This window comes from Dreissena polymorpha, chromosome 4, assembly GCF_020536995.1.
Source record: "Dreissena polymorpha isolate Duluth1 chromosome 4, UMN_Dpol_1.0, whole genome shotgun sequence".
Lineage (NCBI taxonomy): Eukaryota > Metazoa > Mollusca > Bivalvia > Myida > Dreissenidae > Dreissena > Dreissena polymorpha.
The window spans coordinates 69,442,836-69,466,297 of record NC_068358.1 but is presented as its reverse complement, the minus strand read 5'-3'; the positions used below and the strand labels follow the sequence as shown (position 1 = coordinate 69,466,297).

At 33.4% G+C, this 23,462-nt stretch overlaps 1 protein-coding gene across 2 annotated transcripts in view; it reads left to right on the top strand.

Annotated features, from left to right (window-relative positions):
- LOC127876364 (ectonucleoside triphosphate diphosphohydrolase 3-like) overlaps nucleotides 1-16,133 on the top strand; it is a 29,759-nt gene extending 13,626 nt beyond the window's left edge. For both annotated transcript variants that reach the window (XM_052421541.1, XM_052421542.1), the window contains exons 4-8: nucleotides 1,186-1,427; nucleotides 2,556-2,701; nucleotides 3,285-3,428; nucleotides 8,230-8,389; nucleotides 15,583-16,133. In XM_052421541.1, coding sequence (XP_052277501.1) covers nucleotides 1,186-1,427; nucleotides 2,556-2,701; nucleotides 3,285-3,428; nucleotides 8,230-8,389; nucleotides 15,583-15,662 — 772 coding nt within the window. In that variant the 3' untranslated portion in view covers nucleotides 15,663-16,133. The remainder of the gene's footprint in view (nucleotides 1-1,185; nucleotides 1,428-2,555; nucleotides 2,702-3,284; nucleotides 3,429-8,229; nucleotides 8,390-15,582) is intronic.
- Nucleotides 16,134-23,462: the final 7,329 nt, after the last annotated feature.

The window sequence follows — 23,462 nt, the reverse complement described above, 5'->3', positions numbered from 1 at the left end:
TTATTTCACGAGTGGTCATATAAAAAATATTTTCACGAGTGGCGCAGCCACGAGTGAAAATATGTATTTTTTATGATCACGAGTGAATTAAAATCAATATTCCATCGAATCCAACAAATTTTCTTTTTATTTTATGCTTTTTACCGCTTATTTACATAGTAAAAGATTTTAACTGGATAATTTCACTAGATATATGACGTCATTTCGTCGAAAAAAATGACGTCATTTATATCGTTATTTTTCACTGTTATTTTTCACTGTTTAAAACAGTGAAATACCAGTTTTATTTCACTGATATTTCTTTATAAACCACCGGACAGCATAGAATAAATATTTGTTGGATTCGATGGAATATCGATTTTATTTCACGAGTGATCATATAAAATAATATGTTCACTAGTGGCACAGCCACGAGTGAAAATATGTATTTTTTTATGATCACGAGTGAATTAAAATCGATATTCCATCGAATCCAACATATTTTCTTTTTATTTTATGCTTTTTTTACCGCTTATTTACATAGTGAAAGAGTTTAACTGGATAATTTCACTAGATATATGACGTCATTACGTCGAAAAAAATGACGTCATTTATATCGTTATTTTTCACTGTTATTTTTCACTGTTTAAAACAGTGAAATACCAGTTTTATTTAACTGATATTTCTCTATAAACCACCGGACATCATAGAATAAATATTTGTTGGATTTGATGGAATATCGATTTTATTTCACGAGCGATCATATAAAATAATATGTTCACGAGTGGCGCAGCCACGAGTGAAAATATGTATTTTTATGATCACTAGTGAATTAAAATCGATATTCCATCGATATTCCATCGAATTCAACACATTTTCTTTTTATCTTATGCTTTTTTCACCGTTTATTTACATTGTAAAAGAGTTTAACTGGATAATTTCGCTGGATTTATGACGTCATATCGTCGAAAAAATGACGTCATTTCACAGTAAAACAGTGAAAAATATCGATCTTTTTCACTGTTATTTTCCACTGTTTAAAACAATGAAATACCACTTTTATTTCACTGATATTTCTCTATAAACCACCGGAAAGCATATAATAAAAAATAGTATTGCATTTTTATGATGATGTCTTCGGTAGTTCATAGACAAACAATTCATTTACGGATCATTGCAAAGATATGTGTGTTTTTCTTACTTTAGTTTTTCGCAAAAATCCTTTGGACTGATAGAGCTCGGAGGAGGATCAGCTCAGATCGCGTTCATACCAGACGACCCAATTTACGCGGGAAAAATGCCCGCGAACATTGCTGGGCAGGAGTACGGTGTCTACTGCCACAGTTACCTGTCGTTTGGCGCGGGCAGCATGGTAAGGCGCGTTGTCGACTTCCTGATTCGGGAGAATCCAAATGCCAACGTCATCAACAATCCCTGTATGCTAAAAGGTACGATCTCTCCTTTTATTTTTTTTTCGTTATGACATCGATATCAACAAACAATATTTCCTGAAGCCAGGGATAGTTTACACTCCACCACAACTGCATTTTATGGTTTGGGAGTATTTTCCATTCATTTCAAAGTACAAACATAATACAGAACGCTTCTGTTTGAAAAAGTTGCATCGTTAAATACATGATATAAAAATGCAGCTATTGTAGATTTGTTTCCTGTGTTTGACATAAGTAAAAAGGTCTTTGCTTGTGATCTTGGTATAATGTCCACTTCATTTCCCAGTCCTCGATGTTTCATTCCAGTTACACGCAACGTGGAAATTGATCATAGCGAAGTAATATTCGCAACGTTGCTAACATATCAATTATTATGTCTTAAAGATTTAAACTATCTTATTTGTGCAGGCTATTGTTTTTATTGTCTTGTTAGCATTACATTATATATCTGTGTTAACATTCAGACATTTCAAGCAGGGCCGACATTCGTAATTCGCTTTAGGTACATGTTAACTTGAATTATACTTTAAGGAATATTTCCGATTAAATTGTTTGTAACAAATAATTTCTGCTTTGAAAATGATAAACTGTAATTGTTTTTAGCAATATTTGCCTAATTTAAACTAGTTTATGTTAAAATGTCGAGCCAGAGACTTATAGAATTTTATTAAATAAGGAATTTCCTTACGATTTCCATTTAGAGATTAAGAATACGGGCCCTAGGTGAATAAGTATAATTCGTTATTTATCTGAACAGGCTAACACAGTTTTCTTTTGAGACACACATACACTATGTGTTAAGCATTTCTCAGAAATGTGAGATTCTTGTAAATTATAGGTTAATATACAAAGAATTGAATCTTCTTGTAATATAACACATCATTTTTGGTAATTTCAATTGATTATTAACGTACAAGCAATTGGAACTCGCATTTAAGTTTTCTTTACAAAGTTGACATTTTCACATGTTTCCTCAATTGAATACGATTTGTTGAATGCAATTCAAGGTCTTCTTTGCCGACAAAGCCTTCAGTTACTGTACCGGTGTGACGTTATTTGCTTGCATGACACAATTATCAACTTGCGATCATTCAGCCATGAATTAAAGAAATCAATTTACTCCAGGCGATTCGACCAATCACACAATAGGCCACGTGACCATTGGAATAGTGGGTGAAGGGAACGCCTCCCTCTGTGAGTCTGTGTTACGTCACTTTCTGTCACCAGCAGCCGACGAGATGTGTTCACCAAAACCGTGCTCCATTGGACAGGTGCGTTCGTATTGTATATAAAGAAACTCTTACTATTTGTATGTCTTCTGCGAGGCATGTGTTTTAATTATCAAAATCTATACACGTCTACTATTAGTTAATATTCAGTCAAAGCAAATACATTTCTTCATATGAAATAATAATTTATAGTAATGTGTTGGAAATATTCTTAAGTATAACATTGCTGTTATATAATACTTTTCGGAAAAGATTAAAAACAAACAACAAAAACCTCTATTTCGTACAACATGAGGAGGAAGTATGTCTTTCAAAAAACGCTTTCACTTGATCAATTGTGTACTTCGAAAGTAACGATTGTAAGCCAACGCCCTTCTGATGCTGTTCTATAAATGACAGTGACAGTGAAGGATCAAGATCTAACATTACGAATACAATACACATCACACATGATTTGTACACAAACTGTGTCAAGTCAAGTACAGCACGAACTCATTTCAACCGAATATAAAGTTTGAAAAAAAGAAAATCGTCAACAAAATACACCATTTATTAATACTAACATTCAATTGAAAACACCAATTCTTACATTTACAAACAAGCTTGTCTAACGTATTTCTTGTAGGTGTACCAGCCAGCTATAAGGAACAATAAGTTTTTCTCGTTTGGTCTCATCTATTTATTGGCCAAAGGTTTCAACGCCATCAAAAAAGACGGAAGACTGAACCTTGTCCACTTCCAAGAGAAGGCACGGCACTTGTGTGGACAGGTAAACATAATCGGTCAGGCTAGGTATTCTAATAATACTTGTAACTGCAGTATAAACCCGATATAAGATGTCTAACTGATGCTGATGTCGCGAATGGATATGTGAAATGACTGGTTATATTATAGATTGTTTGTCATAACATTTCTTTAATTACATAGAGGATATTTGTTGGATTCGGTGGATTATCGATTTTAATTCACGAGTGATCATAGAAAATTATATTTTCACGAGTGGCGCAGCCACGAGTGAAAATATATATTTTATATGATCACGAGTGAATTAAAATCGATAATCCACCAAACCCAACACATTTTCTTTTTATTTTATGCTTTTTTTTTACAGTTTATATACATTGTTCAAGAGTTTAACTAAAGAATTTCGCTGGGAAAATGACGTCATTTCGTCAAAAAAATGACGTCATTTAACATAAACAGTGAAAATTATCGATAATTTTCACTGATAATTTTCATTGTTTGAAACAGTGAAATTATCAGTTTTAATTCACTAATATTTCTCTATAAACCACCGAAAAGCATGAAATAAATCAAAGTATTCGTCATATTTACTGAATGACAATTTATTGTTGACATTTTAAGACAAACATTTTAGCCTACCTGTTTATTGCACAGGTATGATCTGTTTTGACTTCGTTTGTCCATCGTGCGTCATCATTTGTTAGTCGTGCGTCAACATTTCATTCATTCGCTGTGATGATTTTGACGAAACTTCATATAAATGCTTCTTGAGTGACCTTCATTCAATATTTTCAGATTATGCAGTTCATAACGTAAACAATTGTGGTATTTGTGACAACAAGTCCTCGATGTCTTTAATATGTACACACCATTAGATATTGCAACAGTATTTGTGTCCCAAAATATGTTTGCTAATTGCAAAAGGTTTCATATTGTCTAAATTACTGTCGTATTGATTATCAACCTTCTTCATCTCGTCTCGGTAACGTTTGAAACTCCATTCCCCCCCCCCCTTGCTCTATAATGACAAGCCGGGCAGTAAGCAATAAACGTAAGTCGATGACTGAGGTCCACATCTTATTTGTGGCTCTCTGGCAGATTTCTGTAATAGTGCCTTTGGGTCCGAAGTGGGGTTTACTTTTTCTTGATGTACCAAATATTTTACCATGAGAGGTAATATGTATCATGTAGGGAGTAATACTCTTGGTCTAGATAGCTGTTTGCGGGAGTTATGATATATAGGATATATGTTTGTTTCGTGCGATTATCGATTTTTTTTCACGAGTGATCAGGGATATTTAATTATATTGTCATGCTTTTTCCGACGTTTATTTACTTGTTAAAGGAGTTGAACTGGAGATTTAAGCTGGGATAATTACATCATGACGTAAAAAACGATGTGATTTACAGTAAAACAGTGCAAATTATCGATAATTGTCAATGTCATTTTTTCAATGTTCCAAACATGTATTATCGTTGTCGATTTACTGATATTTCCCTATATACCACCGAGGAGCATTACATAAATATAATTATTATCATTTTTCGTTACTTAAATTCGTACTAACGTGTCGAAACGTGTTTAATCGAACTTTTTAATGTCCTTATGCTAGCATGAAATTCGGAATTTCGATTACTCTTTTTAAGGAATGTACTTGCGAAGATCGTGGCGCCACTTTTTTTAAAGATTATAATCTGTAATTTTTATAAAATATATATTTCTATGAGACTATCCACCAGTAAGAAAATAAAGTCTTATTAAATAGTTATTAAATATGGGCTAAATAGTTCGCACGCCAGTGGATGCAAGCTTGCCATCTGTGCTGGGAACATAGCTATTACGGTTACTAAAGGTCATCGTTGACGTATGTAATTAGGCGATTTCGAAATTAAACCGCAGTCTAGATCTATTTGTTTATGAATTGAACATTTCGGATCATTGGCCGCTGCATATTCCTGGCTTTGTTATGTTCGTCCTTTCCGAACAATTATTTACTGGAGAATTAACCTCCATTACACAACGAGACGAAAAGTTATATCCTGTATTGTGACGTATACCATGTATGTTGTTATAATGTGATAGCAGACAAATCAGTAATTGCACGCACTTAAATGTGTAGAGTTGTTTATTTGAGTGTATCGATTTGATAACAAAGGTTGTAAGTTCGTGTCTAGATAGTAAAACAAGCGTTGCTGATCGATCTGAAAGAAAGTACTACCGTTCCAAACTACTGTTCGCGGAAGAGTAAACTTTACATAACTGTTTTGCATATGACAAAAGTCCACTGTGTGCTTCGTTATAATCGCGTAACACAGCGCTCCTAAAAGATCTCAGGAGCATGTCAGCCAATAGATGCGTTCGCGAAGACGCAGCGGGACCTTAATATCAGCCGATTACTTATCAGTTCAACGGGAGAAAACCCGTTAAACTCAATATCTGTTTTACTAAGTGATCAATAGAACCGTAATTTCATTATCAAATGCAAAGCACATATTAATATAAATATCTTTTATATGTATATATATATTCCATTTTAGAATTGTTTCATAATGATGATGTTATTGAAAGATCTTTGCTCAATCGTTCGGGGAAGCATAATGGACTATCGATAAACGTTGATAACACAGTTTTGCTTCCAATATGAGAAAATTAAAACTACCGAAATAGTATTAGTCTAGTAGGAACGGAGGTCAACGGTGTATGATGGAAAGTTTTTACCTTCTATGCTGATGATGTTCTCCATTGGCTTGGTTAAACGAAAACATTTGTTCCCAAGAATAATTTTATACCCACGGGTCTTAATCCAAGATGGCCGCAAATATGGCCGATAAAAATCCTAGCAAATACCTTTTTTTCGCAAATGACATAAACAATATATATTTTCCATGTTTTGGTAAGCTTTTTAATTTAAGCAATTGAGAGCATATTATTCTGTTAAGATAGCTACGTTTTTTTGTGAAATATTGTAAAAGTAATGAAAAAATTACTATATCAATGAAAAATATTGTAATTGGTCGTAACCACGAGTTTGTTATCTGATAATAAGGGTAAGATATATTATTCCCACGACTAATAAAGTTGTTCCCGTGAGTCAGCTATGTCGTTACCACTACTTAGGTACTCGTTCCAGAGAATTGCGTGCTTCTTTAACAATTTCCTGGGAACTATCAGTATGTAAAAAACATTATTCATCCAACATGTCTTCTATCTGCAAATTATTAATTTCGCTATTATTTCACAGCGTTTTGCCTTTTGGTATGTATAATGCCGTAGCTTTTTTGTTGGTAAAGACAGACATAACGTCATGCATATTCCATTCTTATTCTAGTTATTGTAGTAATTCTAGTAATTGAACAGACCTGTTAAACAACACAAATTGGCAACACAAACGAATTGATGTTAAACTAGTTAGAGCAACTACACCGTCATTCTAAAACTTGAATTGGCGGTCATAATTGCTAATACTTAACTACTTGGCAAGTTTGAAAGATACAGAATTTCCCGTTGTAGAGTATTAAGCATGCGGTGTTCTTATAAGCACATTTTAATTTTTAACAGTTTGGAACAGTTTGGTACGAAAGTGATCGATTACAAGTTGCAATATTTTTTACAATTACAACGTAACTTAATATACGGAAGAATGAATCTTTTGAATAATCTTGTAGAACTTTCTGTAACAACATGGGCTATACACGCAAATGACATCTACAACAAGATAAGGTTTTACACGCAACGGACTTACTGTTGGACGCAGAACGCCGCTATACCGGGACAGCGCTGAGAAATAAAATTGTCTCTATATACACGACAAAAAGAGTCGAAATATCAACCAAAAATAGATCGATCAACCCATGTGTCAAATCTAATTTCTTCATCCAACAAATGTGGAGGATTTTTTTACAGTAAAAAATAACATGGATATTATCGGTCACCATAATTTTCGTTATTCGTTTACAAATCTTCGTGTTTCTTGGTTCAACCAAATGATGTGCATATTGTATACACATCATGTGTTGAGCATTAGAATGCTATCACACATCAGCATGATTGGATAACAGTAGTGAAACGGTAATACCAACTCCTGATGAGTCTAAAAGCTTTCTTCTACCATGTTCCTAACCAAAAATGTTATCTCATCATTATTCCGGATAAGAAAAACAAATATAACGTATTCTTGAAGTCTTACACAAATAATCATGGTAATTGTTGTTTTTGATGTGTCACAGTGCATTTAAATATTAACATTGTATAATCATTTAAAAACGACCCCCTTTCTAATCGGTATGTTATCAAGACCAGTTTTGTTATAATCAGTATGTGTCATAGCCATTCGACACGCACATTTTCACATAAATATATCGTGTACGTTCTTCGTTAACCGCGTTATTCATATTTGGTCGAAAGAATGTGTTATCTCGAAGTGGTGTTTTCCTAATCTCTTACCATTCATAATTAGGTACGCGGTTCAATAATTGATTTCAGATGCCATGATACCATTAAATACTTAAATTTTATAAAATGTATTTGACACTTTGGTAATCAGTTAAGCTAAAAGTAAACTATTATAATGTCTTAATAAAGTTTTTGTCTCAACTGGTGTTTGACTATTACACAAAACGAAGTTTTCGCAGTTCTTGTGTTCATCAATGGTTGTCATGGGAATATTCTTACAAACTTTTATGTCTGGAATCAGATTGTATATCATATCCAGATTTTCCTTCAAAAAAGTGTCATGAAGCCGCCTTTTCAATAACAAAATATGATGAAGCACGTGTTTCAGTTAGATTGAATTAGTTGGTTAATACTTTTAATTTGGCAATTTCAGAGTCTCAATCACGTCGTTGATACACTTCGCGTGTCGCCCAAGTTCGCGTCCCGGAACTGCCAGGACGGTCTCTACATCCCGCTATTTATGGCCGCTCTGGGATTCGAACCTTCTACCCAGAACGTATATGTGGCTGACAGTATCAAACAGACGTCTATCGGTAGGTTGTGAGATATGTCTTGAAATATGAGTGCATGTATATTTATCAAAAAGCATTTACCACGCTTAATAAGCAAAAACACAGCATACTTCTTATAACTGAAAAACAACAAAATAACATTCCAACAACAATCGCACCTTCATTAAAATAGAACAACAACATGGCACCATGAAACCATGAAACCACACATCATGGAATAGCAAAACTATATTAGTAACCACGCAACCAAAACATCACAACAGCATCGCTGTCACTCCTTTTTAAATTGCTGCTTTTGCATTTACTTCTTTGCTGCTATTGCTGCTACTGCTTCTTCTTTTGTTTTTCCTTATTTTTCTTTTCTTTTTTTTCCATTTATTTATTTATTCGCCAATATGAATTGTACATTTAAATACAAACATCGCTGGAATAGTAATAAATTGAATTAAAGTACAATCAGTTATGTTACAATAATGTAAGCTAATTCTATAAAAATACAACACAAAAGTACTAATAATTATGAAGATAAATAAGTATTACAAAGAGATTCGACCAATTCCCACAAACTTTTATAACTATTGGCTAAATGCGTGTTTTGTATAACTGCAGAGGCTATTTTGCAGCAATTTCTGAGACCATGACTTGTAGGGGTTACCATTCTACGTCTACAGTTATAAATAAAGCGTTTTATTTCGAGACATAAAACGTTATACTTTTCAGATTGGTTACCAACTGATCCCAGTGTAAATGTTTTACAATCAAAATTAAAATTTTTATCAATGTTTTTAATATCATATGTGATGTGATGTAAAAACATTTGTATGACATTACACCACCAAAATAAATGGACGAGAGTCTCTGTTTCTGTTTTACAGAAAGTACATTTGTCTGAGTCACTTATTATTATCTTTTTTAACAAATTATATTTGGCTAGTATGTTGTGAGTCAGTCTCAGTTGGAACCATTGGTTGTATGAATCTTTTGTGGTTTTAAATACCCATGCATAAAGGCTTCTCCATTCTGAGCTTTCAATACTGAAAAGGCTGTTCCATTTTACTTGGCCTGTTGGAATTTCATTGTTGTGTATTAATATGTTATATACAAGTGAGTTATTTTGTTGTGCAATAATATAGGCTTGATATATCCCGGGATGATTGGGAAACAATAATCATTATTTATTGTTGAGATTTTATCAAGTTTAAGCAATCCTAAGTATTTTTTAATCGCTTGTAGTATTCCTTTAAATTGTAGAAAGTTCACACTAGCGCCTAGTTTTTGTTCAAATTCCGTTCTAGTTAAAAATGTTCCATTGTAAATCTTGATATATTTAACAAATCGTATTCCTTTATTATACCAACTAGAAACATAAAAATATCCGTGTCCAATTGAAAACGTATGGTTAAAGTATAATGGAAAGTCTTGAAATTTCGTGATATTGTCTATTGGAAAATAGTTGATAAAGTCTGCAAAAGATTCTAATACGTCTTTCCAAAAAGGATTTAACATCTGTCTTACACATAACTCAATTTAACTTTTTCCGAAGTAAACTATTTTTTCTAAAACAAGTATATTTTTAAGTGCAAATCCATAGCATGTACTACATGTAATAAGTCTGTTTAACCATAGAATTTTTAACTTTTTAACATACGAAAAGACATTAACCATTTTTAAACCCCCATTGTCATAATCTTTAATAAGTACTTTACTTTTTATTCTTGGCTGACCTTGCAAAACAAATTCGTAAAACATGCTATTTATTTTATTTAATATTTGTTGATTTGGGGTTGGAAATGTAGAAAATAAAAGAGATTTGACAACTGTTATTCTACCAATTGGCGTTAGCGCTCTTCTATTCCATAGTTTGATGCAATTTGCAATGCTTTGTATTTTATCATTAAAATTTAACGACACCATTTTTTCCAAGTCAATATGAAACTGTATGTAGTTTAAAATTATTGTTTCCCCAATCCAACTTCCATATAGTTTTTATCGAACTGGTGCTTTATTTTAAGGAACCTATCCAAATAACATGGGTTTTCTCGAAACTAATTTTTAAACCTGAAAATTGAGAGAAGTGATAAAGGATATCGAGAGTTTTATTAACTGTGTCCTCATTTCCATCTAGCAGTAGTGTTGTATCATCTGCAAATTGTGAAATTTTATATTCTATGCCATTGATACAAATACCTTTGATATTCCTGTTATTTCTTATTTTAATTGATAAAATTTCAGCACATAAAATAAATAAGTATGGACTTATGGGATCCCCCTGTCTACAGCCACGACCTATGTTAAAGAATTCGGAAAGAAAACCATTCAACTGCACAGCAGTAGAAGTATTATGATAAAAAGTGATCACCATTTTATGAAACTGGGACCAAACTTTAAAAAGTTAGCGTTTTAAAAATAAAATCAAAAGATAGAGAATCAAATGTTTTTTCAAAGTCTATCACCATTAATAGTCCAGGTATATTATGTTTTTCAGTAAAATTCATAATATCATATACGAGACGAATGTTTTCTCCTATAAATCTACCCTTAACAAACCCTGTTTGATCTTTGTTTATCAGATGATCTAGAACTGTCTTAAGTCTTGCAGCAATAGTACCAGAGGCTAATTTATAAACAATATTAAACAAAGTGATTGGTTTCCAATTTTTTAAAAACTGTTTTGGTCTGTTTTCTTCGTAATACACGTGATAATTCCTTGCTTTTGTGTAATAGACAGTTCTCCTTTTGTAAACGAAAAGTTCAAGGCTCTTACTACAAAATGACCCAGTTTCCCCAAAAAAAACTTTGAACAAATTAGAAGTAAATCCATCAGAACCGGGACTTTTGTCATTTGTAATATTTTTTAATGTGTTAGAAACCTCTGGCAATAATAGAAAACCTTCCAAAGATAAAGATTGTTCAGGACTTAACGTATGAGTATTAGCATTCTCTAAAAAGCTTTCAATGTCAATATTTTTTATTTCTGTTGCATCAGTGTATAATTTCTTATAAAATAATTCCGCTTCTTTTAGAATTTTTGATTGTTCATATATAATTTTGCCATCAGGCGTTTCTAAGAATGGTATTGTTTTGTTAGTATAATTGTACTTTTCTAAATTGCAAAAAAAATTATTGTTGGTTTTTCTCCATTTTCTATCAAATCAGCTCTTGAACGAATTACATTTCCTTTATTTTTTACTTCTCTTATTAATTATAGTTCATTTTGGAGATTTATAAATAACATTTCATTATCCTGATTCGAATTATTCTCAATAACTTCAATTTGTTTAATTAACTCCTGTTCTCTATTAATTTGGCATTTCTTTTTATGAGATGAATATGAAATTGTAGAGCCTCTGATTTCCATCAAAAGTGTTTCTAAGAAAAGCTGATCGTTAATTTGAAATTCTATATTAGAATTACAGACTGATGAAATATTTTCGAAATTATACACTGGTAAAGCATATTGTATTTTAATTTGTTCTATTTTATCATTTATGTAAGATAGTCTTTTTCTTAAAGAAGAGAGTTGTTAAATTTCCAAAGCCCTTTACCATGTGGAATATTTTCAAAGTCCAAAGCTAAATTGATAACTGAATGGTCAGAACGATAACTAATTCCAATTTTACAATCTCTGATATGGGGTAAGAAATCATGTGTAACCAAAAAAAATCAAGCCTTGCCTGTTGCAAAGGATTCGCTCTACGCCAGGAGAATTGCTTGCGTTCCCCATGTATTTCTCTAAACGGATCATGTAATTTTTTATTTTTTAACGTGTTTCTTGCTTTGACATTATTATTATTTGATGTGTAATTACAATAATCAAGATTTGTATTTAACACTAAATTAAAATTACCACACCATATAAATGATTCGTTTTCAATAAGAGAAAATATGTTTTGATAGAAAGCGGGGCTATCAGTATTTGGTCCATACACATTAATAAGAGTAAACTGTTTCCCATGTAAATAAAGGTTTAAGATAATATAGTTACCATTCTCATCTGAAAAAAAATTGGTTGACCTTCACATCTAATCTTTTTGAAAATAGAATCCCAACCCCTGGCGAGTTAGATTTCGAAAAACTGAAAAATGCTTCCTTCTGCATTCCACATTCAATGAATATACATGTTTCTCCATGTCTGATGTAAAGTGCAAATCTTGTAAACAAAATATATGTGCATTCGTTTCTTTCAAAAAATTAAAAACATCGGATCTTTTCTGGTGGTCATGTAAATCTCTGCAATTATATGAGATAGTATTAAAATTATTCATAATTGTTATACTACACAATAAAACCACTAGTACAAGAAAACTATGAACACCAACGATGTAGCAATAAACATGTGCTAAAGTTCGTAAAACCTTCATATGCTTAACACACAGCATGGCAAACATACATAAATAAACACGACAAAATATAAAAAATGGCAAAAAAGTGTGGTATATAACACTTATAGTGTAGAAACAGTGCAAGATAAATTGCCCTAAATATAAGACATTAATATTTGGTATCTTTGGCTTTCAAAATTTATTTTAGAAATTTGTGTATATTCATTATAATTTTGAAACGTTTATCTGTGTATTCTTCAGTTAAGTTTAAGTAATATATTTTGCTTAAGCATTAGTAAAAAGTATATACAATTTTACACCATTTTCATAACAGGAAAACTAATAGCATATCAATTAAGTTTAAGTAATCTAGTATCCTTAAGCATTATTACCTAATTTGTATATACAATTTTACATTACTTTCATAACAGAGAAATAAAAGCAGTACAATTACATTTTATTGTAAGCATTATTGCTTTAAATGTATGCTCATCTTTTGAATACTTTCATTTCAGAGAAACAACATAAAAGCAGTACATTAATGTACAAAAACAAATAACGTTTTGTATACATCAGGATTTAAACAATACAATAATAACATTTACATCTATTGATGTGTCGACTTCTGTTTGAAGAGTATATATACAACATACTATCAACGTAAGCTTTAATAATACAAAAAAATATTAAACGCTTTATTTCATTTAGTGTGGTATTTAAAATAAGTGCTCCGATATGTTTAGCAAAGAGTGAAATATTACTGTAATGGTTTTGCTATATCAATCAATTTACTCAACAATGGAAAACACATTTTGATACCATTTAAAATGGCCTTTGTAATAAATTTTGACTTTTGGGTAAACACCAGGAATACAATGCGGCATAGATGAAAAATATCGCGATACTATGCATAAGAACAACTGTTACATCAACAAAGAGAAGCATGTAGTATCTCACCACTAAGCTATAACAAACACCAACACATGTATACAAGAAGTTAAGAACTGCAATATGTTGAGACAGTCTATACATATGTGTTATTTAATTTTATGAACAGTCTATGCTATCTAAGTGAGCACAAATTGTATGTCATGAAATTAGGACAATAAATATATGTCATGCATAGCACACTACTGATTTTTTTATAATTTAAGAAACATATTCCTAACGCGAACCTCTCATCTAAAACCGATAAGTATAGTAAGTATACATTTTGCCTATACACGTGGTTTATATCTAGTAACAAACTCACACATATTTCATATATAGTAGCATTAACAACATTACTCCGACAAAGTTTACCAAGGTGCGAACTTAACAATCATAATAGCATCCTTAATGTAAACTGGCAAAAACAAACATTATTAATTGCACATGCACATATTTTCAATCCCCCGCAAACAACTTTTACCGTTATTGTAAATTGTGGTCATTGAGGTGTTACCTTTTCGTGGGTCGTCCACCCAATGATATATACTGATTTCTCAGATGCATGCGTATAACTAATTGGCAATATAATTTTAGCAAGTCAATATTTATGTTACTTTATTGTATTAATTATATTTATTATAAATACTTATATACATATATATACACACATATACATACATACGTATACATATATACTTGTACTTGTTCATATTTTAAAAATAATTATACATTTTAAAGTTATAATGCTTTGGTACCTTTTAACTATTAGAGTAGGTTCAGTCAACCAATTTTTAAAATGACCTAACTTTGATGTTACTAGCCCGTGTACAGTTATTCTCGGGGACCACATACAATTGTAGGAAGTAAACAGCATATCTGTGCAAGAATCACAATTTCTTTCCTTTATACCATATTAGATTAACACCTAAAAATCATTCAGTACAAAAAAACGGAAAGCTCGTGCAAGAACTACTGCGTGCCGTGAATGAATCATGTTTTTGTCAGTTGTCATGTTTGATATTGCACAAAACAAAATGTATAGAAAAGTGTAAGATATAGATACCGGGTAAATGATGAAATGCTGATTGGGATCTCTATTTTACGAACGTTTTTCGCATATTTTATGTTATGCGACACACAAGACGCGCTTTAACGTAATAGACTGAATGTTTGTATTTTACATATTAGGTTTGTAAGGAAAAGTTACAATGTATTTACAATAGTTAGATTAATTTAATACATACACTATAACGGTGGACAAAGAGTTACGGTAATTTACATCAGGGGCAAACTAACTGGTTACTTTAATTGGCTACTGCTTCTTCGGCGCAAACATCGCTATCGCTATCGGTATACATGCTCTTGTAAGTCATTTTCATGAAGCTACTGCTATTGTTGCAATCACTAAGGTTATGATTAATTACGCTCACAAACGAACAACAAATTTAGCGAAGAGAAAAAAAATAACAAAGCTCTCCTAACTAATCTCATTTATGGATGTTTTTGTCAGTTCATTTAACTGCCAAAAAACAACCATGAATGAGATTTTTTAATGAATGTCTAAGTCATTAAATAATCTCCTGAATGTCATTTATGTCCTTTCAGCAGAGACTTTCTCAAATGCACGAACTTTTGCCAGAAGGTTAATGTGTTGACTCAAATAGCAGATTCTATTGATTTGAGGACGAATAAACAATTACTAGCTTTAATAATAGCTTTAGAACAAATAAACACCCTCGTTTGAAATTTCAACCCAATCGTTGAGATTTTATAAAATCATTTTAGACGATGAAATTGTTATTCTTCCGAGTAAGCGACTTAAATATCCATGTTTCTCAATTGTATTTCTTAGTGTAGCATCAGATTTGAGGAAATACTTCGTTCGGAAAAATAATAAAACGACGGAACTAAACAGGGTGATTGCCATATATTCTTATATAATCGAATCGCGTATATTTTCAGCGTGGAGTCTCGGGGCAATGCTCTACGAAGAGGAGCGGAACCGCTACTCGGACCTTGTGCAGCGAAATGGCGAGCCATAGAAGGATATTTGTGAACGGGTTCGATTAAGAAACAACATGGCGGTGATTGTAAAAATTGGCAACAAAAACAAATAGATGTTTAACTAGTCAGAGCATCGTAACATTCATTCTTAAACTGTAAATTACAAAAAAAAATCGGAGGTTAAATAGAAAATGATTCTTGCAATTACGTATTGCTATCTCAAAAATTTTGGCTAAAAACTGTGCACAGTCCCTTATTTAGGGCGTAGTAATTGTATTAATGTGTGTTTTTTGTAACATTTTGTGTTTTTAAAGCGTGTTTAAAATGCTAATTAGTAATGAGGTTTATTAAATATATCCATAGCAACATGCTCGCTTTTCCATCGTAGTAGGGTGTTACTTGCTCATGCTTTAATAGTCAACCAGCAGTACCGAAACTTCCAATAAAATATCAAATGTATTGTGATGGACTCTATCATAGAGACCACTTAATAAAATCTCACATATATGTTTTCGCATCACGGTTACGTTTTTATTCCCTTTTTTCACCACTAGTTATAGGCTTATCGACATCAATGACGGAACCTTTCTAAATGCCCATTCAAGAAGCTGAAGATCAGCATTTCTAAGGCTGCGCACATTTAGAACAACCAATCACCCACTCCATCCTAATTCATTGAAAACAACTTTGTTTTTTATCCGCAATTTCGTTAAGTTGTATAAGGCTGAGTAATAAACATTAATAACCTTTTTCAGACCGTCAATAAAGTCAATGAGAAAATGATTTTTTTTACAATTTTATTCAATAAAATATTATTAAAATACATTCAAACATTGTGTGAAAACAAATTCATATTTACGTGATTATTCATTCGTAGGTTAGTAAAATCCATGGTATTATCTGCATTATCTACGCCTTTATATATACATTAAAAATTTTGGAACACATAAAATATGTGGTTCAGCATCCAAAATATCAATGTAGTCATCTTGCCAATATTATGTTATGTGTTGATGGTAATTCGGCACTTTAGTTAAAATGTGGAGTCCAATTATTGTAACGTAATCTTTAAAACATCAGCATATGAATCTCGACTCTTCTACAGAGGATTCACTGTTTGACAGTCGAACACCAAGCGTTCGTACATGCGCTTCTCTTGAATGTAACACGTTTTGAACAACCAAATTAACCCTATGTTGTAAACTCTATCAGCATTAAATACACTATCCTATATTTGTATTTATTTGTGTACGTTTTTTTCTCACAAGTTAATTTACCCCGTAACAATTATGTATCTGTACGGTACGGATATAGAGGTGACTGACAAGTAAATCTGACAAGTTATACGTGTTTCATAGTTTAAATTCCACGTGGTAAAACGTGTCCAGTTGAGTTATCATTTAACGACTTATGAGGCCTTAAACAGCAGCAAAAAAACTACCGTCTTAACTTCAATCTCTTTGAAGCGGAAGGACTGCACCTGGTCCCAAAGCCCAATTACCAGACAAGCGTCCGTCTCCCTGCACGACATCGTGTGCGGCCCGAACAGCTTCTCCGTGTTCAAGAGCAAGGTCCTGTCCTTAAGGCCCTTGTCCGTAATCACTTGGATCATGTCCTTGTCGCCGAGGTTGGCGAACGCGTGATTCTCCTCGTCGACAATGACCTTGAAGGACCAGGGGTTCTGGTATTCCGAGATGTTTGTCGTCTTAGAGTAGCCGAATGGAGACACGCTATAGTCGTATATGATCTCACCGTTCTTTTTCGACATGCAAGTCACCGTGCGCTTCAGATCGCCGTCCGCGATGAATATCTTCTCTCCGTCGGCGGTGACTGCTAAATCAGACGGTAGATCGAATATATAGAACGCTTCTTCCACTTTCGCTCCCAGAACCTTTTTTGCGTGACCTCTTTTATCCAGTATATGCATTTTACCGTTTCCGGGGTTATCATGACATGAGACTATAATGTCAGTGGCTGTGACGGCGATGCCCCAGCACATCCGGTCGGTCTGAATCGATCGCCCCTTCAACAGCCCGGCATCCACATCCGCTTGGAGAAAAACGAGTTTCTTTGCAAACGGAAGTGTTCTTACAATCCATTTTGTGTTCACCTCTGCGACATCCCATGGTGCACTGTCAAGTTTAATTGAATGATTGCAGATAAATAACATATATTCCTTATTGCGCAGCTTTTAAACATTTTTAAAGTCACGAATCGTATTTTTCTAACTTTTTGGTGACATGGTCAAACTTGTCTTTTCTCGTCTCGGTGCTCTGGAAGAAGGCGAGCGACACCACGCCCATGCAGATTTTATGTTTCAACTCCTTGCACTCCGCGCAGATGACGTCATTATGATTCTTACAGTAGAATTGCACTGGGTTGTTGCGGTGGAACTCGCACGACTTCAAGTGCGCCTGGACCAGTTTCGGCATAAGAATCCCGTGCAGGATCTTGTGTGACCGCGTCGCCTGGAACTTCTTTTGGAACTTATCACACTTCTCGCATAGGTACTCACGGCACGTCCAACAGAAGCCCTGTGCCGTGGACTCCGTGTTCTCAAACTTGCACGGATCGCATGTGTGCGAGTGCGCGATACAAAATCAAGTTCTGTCTCAGACGTTTCATTTTTCTTACGATGCGACATAGCGAAATAATTGCTTGTAAATTTAAGTACTTAATGTATTTGTCCATCTGTCGACACATGTTAAAAATAACTTAAATGTAAAACCTATTGAATGAGTCAAAATAGTTGTGTTTTGCCAAAAATTCTGCATAAGTATTTTGGACTTCGATAGCGATGTTTCCTTATTCAATTAGTACCGTTTTCCATGAATGCCGTTTACAAACCTACACGATTGTTCTTATTAAATTTACTACTGCTAAATGTATGATTTGGGTACACATGTAGCTCGATCGTGAGAGTGTGGTTAGAGTGTTTGAGTGTATAATCACCGTGAAGCCCGATTGACGAAGGATGTCGATCTTCTCGTCGGTGAGTGCGTTTGTCCAAGGCAAACACATCATGCGGACAACAGGATAATGACCAATACAATATCCCTCTTCATCCGAAAGTGACGGAAAATAACACGTCAGTATTTTTATTTAAACGGGGCTTAACTGAGCTTGAAGCTTGTTTGTTAGCGACTGCGGAAGGTATCACAAACAATATAAAACACGTTCTTCTAAGAGGTATTGTTTTAAGACAAACTATCACAATGGAAGTTATATAGATATAAGTCGATATGATTCTTGGTTACTACTCAACAAATGGACTAGTTCACGGTTTGGCGTAGACAAAATCTGACCCGACCAACCTTAATTTGTATTTCGTTCCATTTTTGTCATTTTTGGAGTTTCGTGTATTTTTTACTCAATTTACTGAAATAACCATTACTTTCTAGATCATATTATATACATCATATTTATTACACTCGATAATATAATTGTGAATCTTTACGAAAGTTAAGACATAGCATCAGTTTTGCCGACGTTCCTATCCTACTGTTGCTGTCGATATCAGTGGAAACAAATGATATTTTGACATAATTTAAATTTATAAATGTACTGTGTTTGAGACCAATGACCGTCTTATAATATTAATGGTCGGAAATTCGATTTAAGAAACAGCATATGTGCTAAGCGCCAGCAAATGTGAATACATATTAAGTCACTATTTTTCACGGCCTATTACGGGCGCAACCTAATTCGGCGATGCATTTATAAATCAGCCAAATGAATGCTACTTCCGAGGTGGCGCTAAGGACCGGATGTTTTGAAATTTCAAGGATAATTCTTCAGAGTGAGTAGTTTTTATATGACTTTACAACACATTTCTCACTATATAACAAAATCGGGCTATGTAGTGCAATTCAGCGAAGATTAATTCATCCACAAATGTATAGAAACATACAATCACAGCCCATTTGGACACATGGGGATCTTTATAAGTTGTACCATGGTGGCCTTTTTGAAGGCAATTCGATTTTTTTTTATGCCTGTGTGACGAGAAAATGACATACAGATTAATACGCTAATGACATAAAACGATTGCGTTCAATGTATATTAGGTAATGTATGCACACACACATTGGCTTCTTGCGGATCTTTTAGATTATTTTGCATTTTTCCAAAAGAGATGGGGCCAAACATTCTCAAAATATTTCTTCGACAACAAGTGTGGGTATAAAGTAAGATAATTCACGAAATAATCGAAAGATACTACTTCTGCACGAAACATGGGATTTGTCGCCTAATCATAATACTTAATTCACTTAAATGCAAATGTGTACGAATCTTAATTAGGCTAAATAATGTCGTTTGTCCCCACTTATATCCCCAAATATTAGGAAATCTTGGTCTTTTAATTTTTTTTCATCAAAATCTTTTTGCAACACTTGTTTCTTCATAATTATGTTGACTTGACGTTTTCAATTATATTTGACTATCATCGAATTAAAGCCACACACTTTGCCTCTGACTTTGAAATGAAGTACATGTTAATCAATACATATAGATGGAATTTGAAAGTGTGCAAAATTGTCATTAAATGTATATGACTTTGAATTGAAATGCATGTTAATCAATACATTAAGAGAGAATTTGAAAGTGTTCAAAATAGTCATTAAATCTATAGCCTAGTTAGCAAACATTTTATTATTCTTAACACGGTACCGCTTTTAAAACCGAAAGTAGAATTTCTAGACGTATACGTCCATTTCGACAAAAGCGATTATTTTTAAGTGTTAAAGCGCAAGAAAAACCGATTTATACCTTGTAACCACAAGATATATTCGAATTGGCATAGATAAAATATGTTTCTTATTTCTACTTAAATTTACTATGCCAAATAAGGTGTGTGTGAAAAAAGATCAAATACCACACACAAAGTTCGCACATTAAAACATCTAAAAATGTGCATTTTCGCCACTTCCCGTCATTCGAGCCAACTCCTTGGCATGACTCCATATCTTTTGGAAAAAATACAAAATTATCAATTAGATAGACAAAATGCCAATGTTTTTGTGCATGCAACAACTTGTACATGTTCAAAGCAAGTGTATTATGTCGTTGGCGATTTCATTGGTTGGAAATGTTATCGTAACACAGGCGAAATACCTTGATTTGCTTTCAATAACTCCTCCAATGACATAAGCTATAGAGGTCTCCACGTTGCAAAATGGGTTGTGATGGTATGTTTTGTACATTATTTTCGCTAAATTGCACTACTTTGTCCGATTGTTAAAATAATGCGAACTTTTTTTAAAAAAACCCATAAACTTACTCATCCTGTAGAATTATCCGTGAATTTTCAAAGCATCCGGTCCTTAGCGCCACATCGGAAGATGCATTGGCTCATTAATTAATGCATTGCAAGAAAGAGGTGGCGCCCGTGATTAACGGTCGTGTTTTCGTTATCTTGTATTATTGCAAATTGGTTTGACACAACATACTCATAATACCATTATAGTGAGTGTGATTTTTTAATTTGTCAGTGTAAAGTAAACAAAGTCGTCAAATCTGCAACTTACAAAAAATTAACGTCAATGCGACTAACAGTTCAACGCCAAATTATTTGTAAAATAACAGTATTTAGAGGTATACAAAGTTAAACCTTACCTGCAAAACAATATTAAAATAAAAATAGCTTATGCTTATTATTCTAACTTCGACCGTGCCGTCGATTTTCTTCGAACGCATAATACCATGTTAAAGTATTAAAACTAACAGGCACGTAAATGTACAAAATTAGAAACAATACATACAATTTGTTCCGGTCTCAACTAAGCTTTTCTACACTGTTTTGGCGACGGTCCAGACTGGAAGCTGAATACAAATGTTCATGTCATGTGCTGGGTGTACCTACCTGTAACCGAAACCCTCGGCTACAGGTTTAGTTAAGTATAAACTTGACTTATTTCGCATGGTATAATTTAAACTCAGGTCGTGACTATGATCGTTTGTGGTATATATAATTCTGACAAAGAGCGGTCTGTCAATAGCCTAATCACCCTATATCGCCGTAACGATTTTCGTCTCAGTCGTCATCAACATGTAATTGAGTTGACAAGTACTCAGCTAATAAGAAAATGTTCTCAGAGCAGTCGCACTGGTTTAATGCAATATACAAATGGCAAGGTAACGATACAGTTATGGTTGTTTCTACACTAGACGCTGATATCTGTTAAAATAAAGTACTATTGTCTTTTGGTTAGTAAACAATACATGTCAAACAGCGAATAATCCCCTCACTCTCGAATAAAATTAATTCTAAAATTATGAAAAATATATGCAGGACTCAACCATTCGTAAGTTATCCAGGGAGTGAATTTCCGCGTACTGTAGATTTATTGATGGAAGAGAATACATTTATCTAGAAGTATACCATACAACTAAAAAATATAGCACCGGGTATTCAATGGCGGATCTTAAACGTAGGCACAACACTGCTAGACTGATCAAATAAGGCGCTTGCATAAAGCCTCGATTCCCGACGACACTTTCATGCTTTTCATTGACGTATTTTTCCGCACATGTATTAAGCCAGGATTTCCCACAAAAAGGTTGTGCTTTTCATAAACGTAAAGTTTTGCAAACTCACTTAGCAGAGATTTCCGACGACACGTTCATGCTCTTAATTAACGTAACTCTACGCACATGCGCTTTCCTTGACATCGTTATACGTTTCATTCGCGTAACTTCATGACAACGTATAAAACTAGAATGTCCGACGATAAGTTAAGGCTGATGAAGCTGTGTTTTTTTAACTGTAAAATTCAGTCGTAATTTACATCGAACTTGACTTGACATCTTTGGCAGATCAAATCCTGGAACTTGAAGTTGCGCTGCTGTATGCTAGAAATTAGTACGGCCATTCGTACTTGAATATGTGTAATAGTTCATCACTGTTATTTTTTACAAAACATATAACGTTGTCAATTCATCAATCTGTGAAGCCTTCAAACTTCACAACTTAACCTTTGGGTTGTTTCAAATTGTAATGCAATATGAATATATACGGAATATTACGCTAGTCAATTGTTCCAAGAGTTTGAATCCACCCGATACGACTCGAGTTAGTCTGTTCAACAGGCCTTAGGTTAACGGAGTTAGCCTGTATGGACAGGCAATGGTATTACCATCATACCATTTGGTATGGGGTTAGCCTGCAGATAACCTGGATAAAATATCTATAAATAAAGTCTATTTATAGATCACGAAGGAAAAGGGATAAGGCTACGGTATCTCGATCTTCTCGATTATTTATTGGAAATAATAAAAGAAAAACGCATTTTTAGGCCTTACACCAATAAAGAATTATATTGGTTATAAATTAATATTTCATTCAATGAATTGAGAACATTTTAAGATTAAATATATTGCACACTGATAGTGAATAGATTAATAATTTTGAAAACAAAAAACACTAGGGATTTGTTTGTAGTTTAATTGAATTAAATCATGAAATACCAAAAAAAAATACAATAATTGCAAACAGAACATGGTTTCATTCAATCATTTATTTATGTATTAATGTAATTATGTATGTATTAATGCATTTTATGTATGTATTTATTTATTTATTCATTCATTCATGCGTTCATTCATGCGTTTATTCATTCGTTCATGTATTTCATTCTTTCTTTCTTCATTTATTCATCTATTTATTTATCTATATATCTATTTATCTATTCATTCCGTTTGTGCGTACGTGAGCTTGTTAATTTGTTTATTGGTTCGTTCGTAATTTCTTTCTTTCAGTCAGTCAGTCAGTCACTCAGTCAATCAGTCAGTCAGTCAATCAGTCAGCGAGCGAGCGAGCGGGCCGGCCTGTCGGTCGT